Source organism: Takifugu flavidus, chromosome 19 (assembly GCF_003711565.1).
Source record: "Takifugu flavidus isolate HTHZ2018 chromosome 19, ASM371156v2, whole genome shotgun sequence".
Lineage (NCBI taxonomy): Eukaryota > Metazoa > Chordata > Actinopteri > Tetraodontiformes > Tetraodontidae > Takifugu > Takifugu flavidus.
In genome coordinates, this window is record NC_079538.1 from 8,521,868 (window position 1) to 8,532,788 (window position 10,921).

The 10,921-nt window shown below is 45.1% G+C and overlaps 1 protein-coding gene, 1 long non-coding RNA gene and 1 other non-coding gene across 3 annotated transcripts; 1 reads left to right on the forward strand and 2 right to left on the reverse strand.

Annotated features, from left to right (window-relative positions):
• The first annotated feature begins 1,889 nt into the window (after positions 1 to 1,889).
• Positions 1,890 to 7,461, forward strand: LOC130516020 (uncharacterized). The gene is made up of 3 exons (XR_008947329.1): positions 1,890 to 2,115; positions 2,652 to 3,200; positions 3,960 to 7,461. It is a non-coding gene; the product is annotated as an uncharacterized LOC130516020 (long non-coding RNA).
• trnal-cag (transfer RNA leucine (anticodon CAG)) lies at positions 3,113 to 3,195 on the reverse strand. Its single transcript has one exon. It is a non-coding gene; the product is annotated as a tRNA-Leu (tRNA).
• Positions 7,462 to 7,816: 355 nt separating the features above from the next.
• Positions 7,817 to 10,914, reverse strand: sox7 (SRY-box transcription factor 7). Its single transcript, XM_057016910.1, has 2 exons — positions 10,428 to 10,914; positions 7,817 to 9,628 (listed from the first exon to the last, which is right to left on the reverse strand). Exons 1-2 carry the CDS (start codon positions 10,657 to 10,659, stop codon positions 8,628 to 8,630), a joined length of 1,233 nt encoding a protein of 410 aa, XP_056872890.1. The 5' UTR covers positions 10,660 to 10,914; the 3' UTR covers positions 7,817 to 8,627.
• Positions 10,915 to 10,921: the final 7 nt, after the last annotated feature.

The following is a 10,921-nucleotide window of genomic DNA, read 5'->3' on the forward strand; positions in this document are numbered from 1 at the left end:
TTTCTGCCTGTTTTCTTCTCTAAGGAGCATGTTGCATAATGTAGGAGTCTTTTTGCAATATCTGTGCGATATATTCTCAACAGGGCAGTTAACAATAAGAGAATCAACCTACGTTATTTTGTTCCTACCCCCTAAAACACCCGTCACAGGTCAAAACTGAAATTATTGGAAATGTAAAGAAACCATTTTTTTTCCTATTCATTATCAGAGACCCACAGGCTGCATGTTTAGATCCCACCCTGTGAGCGTCAACAAGTGCTTCATCAGAGAAACACCCATTCCCACAGAGCCCACACAACATTCAGCCAAGCCCTCAGGCAGCCATCTGTCTGTCAGTCTTAAGGAGCTTGATGGGTCATACTGGGTTGGAGTTGACGCAGGCTGATTTTTTTTCTGCCCTAGACCCCCTGCTGAGTCTTGACAGCGAACATTCATCACTGAGAAGACACTCTAGTGTCGGCCTTATCTTGCCCTTTCACTTTTCCTATAAAGGGAAAACCCCTGCGTGTCGACGGTTGTGTTTCTATAATCTGTGTGGTTATTATGCAATTAAGAAGTGTCGGGAGGAGACCTGAGAAGAAACATACCCAATTAAAAGATCAGGGATAATTAGTGTGTATAATAATAGTGAGTCAGAGTAGGGTTCTTGCTCTGTGAGTGCTTCACACCCAGGAAAAATTGGCGTTGATAAAGAAAACTAAATGCAAGGATATTTAAAATCACAAGTGCGATTCTTTTTTATTAATCCTCACACTTAAGAGCATGTGTCAATCTCCTGATGTCGAGACAGGTCTTAAGTGTTGATCCTTTAAACTCGTGCTGCTTGTTTGGTTAAGGCAATGCAAGTTTATTTGTATAGCACCATTTGTAGACAAGGCCATTCATAGTACTTTACAGATACACTAGGGATTAAAATAGAATCAAAAGATAAATTAGAGAAGTTAAATCAATTTAAAACATGAAACAATATACAAGGTTTTGTCTGTTCCATATTTATTTGTCACTCTCACTCAGCTCGAGTCCCCAAGACTCAACAGGTTTCATTTATCTGCTCTTCCTATTTCATCTAATTTGTCCCCTTATTTTTAACTCAGAGAAACAGAGACGAAGCTGTTGTCAATTGGAATGAATGAAAACATTATAATGTCGTTTAAAATCTCTCAGTAGTCAGTAACCAACGTTTACTATTATGTTAAGTTTTGTGCACAATCCCAAACGAGACCTTAGCTAAATGGTGTGTTTTTGACGGGTTATCCAGGCCTATACAGTGTGGATTTAAACATTGAATACAGTGTGCTTGTCATGCAAAGTCAATGGCGTCAGTGCGCTCTCCTATTATTACAACGACAAGGTGGTGTCATTTTATTATGTGTATTATAACATTCTGTACAGTGAGAAAAAAAAGCAGCAGAGTTATTCTTAATAATTTTGTAATGTTTCTTAATACAATATATTACCTTCATTAGTATGTCCGATATCAAAATACTGACTGAAGATTTGAAAAATTCAAGAGCTGGGTTCAAAAACAACAAAAAAATATCTATCCAAGTACAGATGATGAGGTCACCGTTAAGAGCCCATATAAACATATGGTAGATACATAATGGCCACAGCCAGTAATGAGCCAAAGTGTACAGTGCAAAATAGTGATGGTCGGCTCTATAAAATAACCCATATTTACAAGCAATAGTCAATTAAATAAGAATTTAAAGCTCAAAACAGTCAATAAGAAGAATGTGGTCCTAATGTGACAAGCAATAAGGATGAAAAGCTGAAAAGATTAATGTCAGAAGTGGGATTCGAACGCACGCCTCCAGGGGAGACTGCGACCTGAACGCGGCAAGATTTTTGGAGCTTTTAAACCAGATCAGCCAATCACCGCAGCTCCGAATTTCTGACCTCAATATGATTGGTGGATTCTTCCCCCTTCATCTAAATTCCCCTCACTGACCAATCACAGCGCTCAATTTTTTGACAACGGGCAGGTTGATCCCGCCTCTTCGTTTTTTTTCGCTCATTAAATCGCGTGCAACAGCTGCTCATTAGCTTAAATTGCGCACAACCGCTGTTTATTTATCTCTTAATAGAAAGCGGCAAATAAACAATATTGACATGGTGAGTGTTTAGCGACACATACGAAATGGCCGATTATATATCATTCGGGAGAACTAGCGTTGTTTTCGATTGTGTCATGTTGTCGTGTTATATGTTCGTGTTTCGCGAGTTTTCGATAGCCGCTAGTTGCTAATACTTCGACGGGTTTTTGCAAAACTACAGTAGAGTCATCGGCTAAAGTGTGCGCTTGTGACATATTAGCGGTGGAGTATTTACTCCTTTATTACACGTTGTGGCCTGTACTCCCCCACCCCCACTGCTGCTACTACAGTGGAGCGACATTTTGGGAGGGGGGGCTGGAAGTCTATTTCACACTTACTTTACTGACAACGCTGTAGTTTCGTTACTTTATTTGCAGTAAGGGTTCAGTAACATAGTATGTATAAATTATGATATAAAGTAGAGTGTGATACTCATGTGCTGCTGATCTGAGCGTCAAACGTTCACACACTCACATGCAAATATCTAATGTCTGCTCATACGTTTATTTTGATGGCATGCATTTAAATAATGTCTGTGTATTTATGTCATCAAAGGCAGCAGCAAAGAAGCCACCCAAGGCGACGCAGAGTGGATGTCCCCCTTCGTTTGCCCAGCACTGGGGTCTGGCCTGCAGGTGAGGGCAACAGCCCAGCCCCCGACAAAAAAAGGTTTGATTTGTATAAAAAGGTATGTAGCTGGTAAAAAAAAAAAAAGGGCCCTATTTTAATTCCAATTATTTATAATTTCTAGGTTGAATAAATGTGATATAATGTAAATTTGTAATTACTAAAAAAGAAAAGCAATCATTTAAGATGTATGAAAAACCTTTTTAACTGTTGTTTTCAGATTGAGAAGTGCCCAAAGATGTCCCATGGAGAAAGGTCCAATTCAAAAGCCGGGTGAAAAATAGTGATGGTCGGCTCTATAAAATAACCCATATTTACAAGCAACAGTCAATAAGAAGAATGTGGTCCCGGTGTGACAAGCAATAAGGATGAAAAGCTGAAAAGATTGATGTCAGAAGTGGGATTCGAACCCACGCCTCCAGAGGAGACTGCGACCTGAACGCAGCGCCTTAGACCGCTCGGCCATCCTGACAGCTGGTAGTACTGTTTTACATATCTTGCTCATATCTATATTCCAAACATTCTATATATATATACATAGATATATATGTTCTCTATATATAGATATGAAAGAGAAGTGTTGTCCCAGAACGAATGTTTAATATGAAATTGATTTACAATAGACCCAGTCCTAATATGCTACATTTTACCTGCCCACGGATCTTGCCAACAGCCAAATAAAAATGTTTTTTATCTTCATTTGAAGAATTAAACGGATGCCCTCATATACATACGGGGGGGGGGGGGGGGCTAAAGAAAATAATATAACACGCCGAAAATCCAAGAGAAGATCGGATACAAGTAAATTTGTGTCGTATCTATGGGAGCCGATGGGCATTGAACCGCCATCTGGTGGTGGGGGTGGGTACAGCTAATAATAAAATGAAGAGTTATCAATTGTTATTTGATGTTTAATATTCAACACCAAATGTTGTTGGGAGGTATTTACCTCTTTTAAAAAACTAACGTAAATTTAATATGTATACTAATATAGAAGTTTTAAAATTGAGGCCCCAGTGTGAGCCTAGCTTGTGAGGAGGGATGGATACGTGACACTAACAGCTTCTATAGCTTATCATTGATTTCAGTTAAGTATTCTGCCATCTGAAGCAAACACAGACCTGTTCCATCTCATATCCTGTTTTGAACCTGTCGACATGGTACTTTAGTTGAGGTTCTGAACTCTGGGGAGCTGCTGCGTGACTCATTTCCATACTTCTCATTTTTGATGTTGAGTCTTTAAGGAAATGGGGCCGAGCATCCAGCAGGAAGGGATTCCTTCAAGCACAGACATCAACAACATCCCGATTATTACGCCCATAACGTGAGGCCAGAGGAATGGGAGCGAGTGTGGAAATGATGCCAGAGTGGCCCTCTGCCAAGGTCAAGCTCTTACCCAGAAGTCCTGAAGTAAACAGTCCACATCAAGGTGGCGGAAATGCTATGTGTCATGGCTGACGTACTTTTTCACAAGAGATGGTAGATGAGGTATTTTGTTCCTGTTGTGTGAGTAATCAGCACCCTGGCATCATTTGAGTGGGTTTTACGCTTATCTGGTACATGATGAATTATCATGATGTTGTGAAATTTAGCTTTGTCTGATTTTGATGTTTTCTTATTTACCTTGCCAAAGATACCTTGAAGAGTTAGATTACACTACTTTTTTTTAATTAAAAAGGATGGTCATCATCCTGATTAAAGGTATATTTGGGTGTTACTGAGGCCGCACATCAATGACTGATATATGAGTACTGTATCAGTATTTCTCAGCAAAGACACTTGTATATATTTGATATATTTGACTCTGGCCGCGCTGTCATCGGGCAGAGCGCACTTTGCTTTGTCTATCCTCCTCGGGAGCTGTTAAAAGGGACTCGCTCACACCACTGAACTTATAGCATCACTCATCTGAATCATTAGCGCGTCTGCTGTTCAGGATGCGTGCTGAGTAAACTCCGCTGGTGCAGGATGGAGGGGCCCAGGCCGCACTGGTATGTGGGCCCGGCCAGCTGAGATTAAAGACATGCAGATCTTTCAAAGGCAGTGGTCGTGATCATAACAAAGACTTTGGAGGTAAACATATCTGCTGTTAGGAATCAAAACGACGGCTTTATTTATCTAATTTATTTATCTAATTTTCCTTCCACTACAGCCAAATTAGACAAAGTATTCAAGGATAGATGTGTTCTATCTCTGAAATGGAACAACCAGGGTGCAATTAGGAAGCACAATAGGAACATCCTCCTCCACATTGAGGTGAAGAGTTACACCACCCGAGGGAGACTCTGCAGCGTTCAAAAACAAGGCTGCAGCCTTATGGTGCTAGCTACGTTGCTAAAGAAACACAGAGAGCACTTCGTGGAAATAGGACGGCCGTGGAAACTTTTTGTGGCATCTCTGTGTTAAGTATCATCTTTGTTGTACGATGAAATATTTTTTTATTTTTTTTGGGGGGGGGGGGGGGTGCTCTCATTTCGTGTTCCTTCCCACACTTATTCTGCAGTAAAACCCTGCACCGATGTGGTAATGGCACCGCGTTTATGGCTAAATGGAAAGCTAGCCTTCTCCCTCCCGGGTTGGCAGCCATGTGCTGGTCTCCCTCTGTGATTCTGCTGCTCGTCTATATCTGCTCAGAACAGGTGCCGGATCCTCTTCAGCTGTAGCATTCACAGCGCAGGTACGGGTGGGAGGCCCTTGGCTGCACGCTCAGTCCCCTAAGTTTTTTCCAGGGGTCCCCATCTGTGTCCCCGCACATCCTCTGCCACATGGCACCTGTCCCTCGACGGATCTGGTCCATTCTTCGTCCTGCAACGTACACGCCTGCTTGCCACCCCACACTCTGCCTGTTGTTGAGCCACAATGAGATGAAGAATAGCTGCACCCATAATCCCTTGCTCTGAGACGTCTGCGTGTCCAAGTATGTGTGTGTGTGTGTGTGTGTGTGTGTGTGTTCCCTTCTTTTCCCTCCTTTGGCCATATTTAGGGCCAAGTACAAATTGTAAACAGGTTATTATGCTGCTGTAACACACTCCAACTGAAAGCACACTCCCACAACATTCGGTGTGTCTTTATCCGTCAAACGCAGTCGTCTCATTGGGTGTGAAGTTCACTGCGTTGACCGGCGCGAGGATGTCGTAATTGGTTTCGCTGTTTTTCCTTTGCAAGTGTAAACAGGATAGAGTTGATTAATCTCCCTGAATCGCATAAGAATTTTGATGCACCCATCTGAAAATATGCAGGAACGTATAGAACCGTAACACGCCGCATCCTTCCATTGGAGGGCACCGATTGGACGCACATCCGCCGCCACTGATGCGGGACTGTCCAGACTGTCGGCCTCCTTGTCACCTCCTGAGGAACATTTAGAGCCTCCATCTCAGCAGATGGATAATACTTTACGCAGCTGTGCACGAGCCTCCCGCTGTTACCTTGACAGCGGACGGTTGAGGGAGAACGCCGAGTTGTTTGTTTGCGCAGGGAAGTGACATGACGACAGAGGAGGAAATAGGAAACATAACAGACTACCTGACAGACTCATTCCACCGGCTTGACCTGAAACTGGAACCGAGCCAGTCAGCAATCAGAGAGAGATAACAAGAGGGGGCTCTTTTGTTTGTTCAGGCCATACTCGAATATTTAAAATATTGTAAATCTTCTAAAGGGGGAAAATGGGAGTTAAGTCAAATTAAGAGACCGGTGCTGCCTGTGTTCCTATGAAGGGTGCAGGGTTGTCTCTTAAACCTGCTGCTGACGCAGAGGTTTTCATCAGTGGGCGATGTGACAGTGATTAGCTGCTAATTCAGCAGTGATTGATATGAAGTGATTCCACGGTAAAACCATAAGATTTCAACCGTTTCTGCACATTTGGACATGAATTAGCAGCCTCGTGCCAGTGCACAACATAAAAAAGAGGGCGCCTGTCTCACTTATGACATGAAACAATTGGAATATTAAAAATCTAGTGTTGATGTATAGGTAGATGTGTGTGGATGCCTTGTCCTTGCTGGTGTCCTTCCCTGAGGTAGTGGATGTGATTGTGGACACACTCCAGGGTGTCTTTACCCAGGGAGTGTGCAGCAGCTCCCTGAGTCGACCCTGACCAAAGACTACCTGGGGCACCGCCCGTCCAGAATACGGCCCCTCCGCAGGGTTTCTGATCCGGAGGGTAATGATCTAACCTCGCAGAGACAGGCACTACGCTGGCAGCAGAAACAGCAGGACTTGATGAATGTTGCCATCCGGGTCAGGTTAATCACATCCGCAGCGCCAAGGTGTGTCACAAGGACACAAACCGGGTGGAATACGGGTACAGAGGAGGGTCATTTTTGGGCAGTCGCTCTTGAATATGACACATGCTGGTGCGTGGATGTCGTGGACGGTTCTGTGGTCAACGTACAACAAGCCAGGTTGACAAAGCATCCCTGAACAAAGTGAGTAAACGGCACGTAAGTGAGATGCTAATCAGCACGGCGCTGCTTCCTCCTGCGCTCTGAACAGCGGGCTCCCTTCCCTCTCTCTGGCTCTTTAATGCAGGGCCCAGCCAGGCCCAAACATCCTGACGCAGAGAAGCTTTTCCCTTATCAGTCAGGAAACACCGCTCCTCCGCCACATCCTCTTTACAAGAAGCACGACTCAAGCATTCCCAAAAAAAATGCAGGAAGGCCAGCCAGACTCCAGGATTTGAAAAAAAAAAACCCGAATTCCTTTTATCGAAAAAGAAAATTTCAAGAAAACAGGAGTGGGTGAAGGCGGCGGGGGGGGGGGAGGGGCAGGACAAGGAGGGGGTAAAAGAGCCGTCGAGGCCCTGGGATTTATTTTTTTATTTATTTTTGCCCAGATTATGAAAAAAGGTCTGCCTCAGCAAGATAGAACGGGGGTGGGGGGGTGGGGTGGGGGTGGAAGGGGCGCCGAAGAATGGCACCCAGAATAAGAGCGAGGGAAAACAAAGGAGAGGGAAGATGGAGGCGGGCGGAGACGGCGGCGCCTGTTTTACACTAAGCCTCTGAACCGGGATGAAGTGAAAGTGAGGGGAGGCAGAGGGGTGATGTGACGGAGGAGAAGAGCCGGCAAAAGAAAAATGGCCGATTCCTAAATTCTTTAATTGATTTTATTCAGGACTTTGATTGTAATATTCAGGCCATCTGCATCTATACCAGCAGTGATGCTGCTCTGTTCAATCGTCCCCCAAAACCTGCTGCCAAAATAAAAGTCTTTGGGTGGGAAAAAGTCTGCCTTTATATAAAAAGTGACCTTTATTTTTAAATTATTGTCGTCCACAAACCTAAATCAGCATACATTTACCATTATTCTTCTTCATCCTAGAGGTTATGATCATATATTATTAAGTACTTAAGAGGAAATATAAACGGCTTACTGTCGTCCTTCATGATACTCTTTTTTTTGTTGTTGAATTGCATAAGAAATGTCCAACTAAAACCTCATGGAGTTACAGCTACTGAGGTAAGACTCCCAAACTGGTGAGAGTGAGAACATGAAGTACAAACATTCAAATGGAAAGCATTGATAATAGCATTACAGTGTTGTTTTTTTTAAAATGCAAAACATCAAAGGACTTAAATTAGCTTCAAAGAATATCTGTACATGCTGCAGCGCCAGCCGTGGCGAGATTTACAATTGGACGATAAGTCTTTTTACGATTGTTCTCCTGGCGTAGACAACCGGAGGAGGCGTACTGTTCTGCGTCAGCGTCCCTGAGATGTCCATCTCCCCCACATCACCGTCCTCCGGGTTGCTCTTTGTTCTCTCCGCGGCCTCAGACAATCATGTTGCTCAGTGTTCAGTTCGGGTTTTTTAAACATGGCGCGAGGAAGCTGCTCACAATGCTACGAGATGTGAAATTACAAATGAGTTTTCCCGAGACCACGTGGTCTCTGGGCCTGAAGCTTACGAGATGCCGTAGTTGTTGTAGTAGGCGGCGGTTGCGTCCGCGAGAACTGAAATTAGGCTGGTTTCTGTGGTGCTGCTGGGACACGCGGCAGCCGAAGTCGCCGTGGCGGCGGCGGCGGCGGCGGCAGACGTCACCTGGATGTGGCCCGTGACCGACATGCTACCACCCTGTTCGGGGTGGTATCCAGTCCCGGTGGAGTTCAGGTACTGGTCGAACTCATTGCGGTCCACCTCGCCCAGGAGCTCGGCCTGGCTCAGCTGGTCCAGGGTCTCCAGGTGAGCCTGTGTCTCTGGAGGAGGGGACAACTGACCCAGGTGGCCGTGGTGGAGCCCGTGGTGGATCTGCGGGAAAGCAGAGCTGCCGTAGTACGGCCCAGAGATCAGTCCGCCACCACTCGATTGGGGCATGTGGGGGATGTGACCTATATGACCCCCGCAGTGGAGTTGGGTCTGGGCGTATTCGGTGTGGTAGGGCGGCGGCGGGCTCCCCATGTGTGTGTGATTCTGGTGGTGGATGTCGTCTGGACACGAGGCCGAGGAGGAGCAGGAGACGGACGAGTTAGCAGACGTTGAGTAGTAAGAGGGCGGTACGTGTTCATGATCCATGGCGTCTAAGGGGGACATCTCGGGGGGTGTGGGCAGGCCGTAGGGGTACGTGTCAAAGCTGCTGTTGGAACCAGCCGGGTCTCGGAAGCTTCGCACGCTGGGGAGGACGGGGCTGGCGCTGGAAATCCTGCCGCCCACGCCAGAGAGGCAGCCCTCGTCTTTGTCTAGGGGGTGACACAGGCTCCGCTGGTCAGGGAGGGCGTTCTGGTCCGGGGCCAGTCCGCCCAGGAGGAATCCGGGGTCCACACGCTTGCAGATGCGTTTCAGCTGCTTCTTCCGGCGGGGTCGGTACTTGTAGTTGGGGTAGTCCTGCATGTGCTTCACCCGCAGCCGTTCCGCTTCCTCCACATAGGGCCTCTTCTGAGGGGGCGTCAGGGCCTTCCAGGACTTCCCTGTAAAGCAACGGACGTGAGGCCACTTTTCCCACAGTTTACCTTAAGATTCTGTCTGTAGAAATGAACCTTTTTAGTTATTTCACACTCTTCAACCTGTTTAAATCTTTTGGAAGTACAATGTTAAAATATGATTTTTATCCCACAAAAATACTACTTTCTCTTTTATAAAATTACATAAATAACAAAGTCCTCATATTAAATAAAATATTAGTCTAAGAAAATGGGTTTATTACATTTTTATTCAAAGTATTATTATGGATATTGGATGTGGCAATTTTAAAGAGTAAATGGGTTTAAATTCTCATCACAACCTCAATGTTTTTCTTCTTTTGTAAATTCTTTTTAGGGACTTGCTGAAGTCATGTCTGCAAAATAAAAACCTGCCGAGTTAACAAATTTGGTTTCTTGTGAGTGGGATTTTATTCCTAAAATAAAAAAGGTAAGATTTTAAGAAATAAACGAAATGCTTTGAAACCCGGAGCGATAGTGGCCTTTTCTGCCTACAGAACTTGGCACCGACGCTGGATTTTCTTTTAAATGAACCAAGTTTGGAGTTTGGCGACTTCACATTATCATGGCTGTAATAAATATAAATTAGAAGAGATATTGATAAATGTATAATGTGTTTTCTTTTACGTTTCTTTCAAAGTTTCCGTACGTAATGTAAGATTTCTAAAGTTGGAAACAAATAACTTCTAACTCGACCAACGAGGCCCGTAATAATAATAATAATAATAATAATATAATAATAATAATAATAATAATAATAATAATAATAATCATTTTGATGACTTACCCAGCATTTTGCTGAGCTCCGCATTGTGCAGGTCTGGATTTTGGACCGCCAGCCTTTTGCGCTCATCTTTGGCCCACACCATGAAGGCGTTCATGGGCCGCCGGATCCGCGGCTCTGGCGCCTTGTCCACGGGTGTCCGATGAGGACCGTGTCCGTCGGGCACGTTCCCGTCTCCCGGAGGACACTCGAAGGACTCCGGCCACGACGAGTACGCGCTGATGAGGGCTGCCATCTGCGCGCTCACTCCGCTCCAAACTTGAAGACGCTCCACTCGCGCTGTCCCGGACGCTGGAATAAAGTCTGGTTTTGGCTGAGTAACAACTAAAAACTCGAACTCGGCCTAAAACAACCCGGCAGCGTTCACACACCACCCGAATACAATCTGCTGCTGTCAGATGTCAGCACTGGTTTTAGGGGAAAACCACATGTGACGGCGGCTCCTCCTCGGCGGTTATGATTCAGTCTTTCCTGGTGCGCGGGGGGGAGTGCTTTAT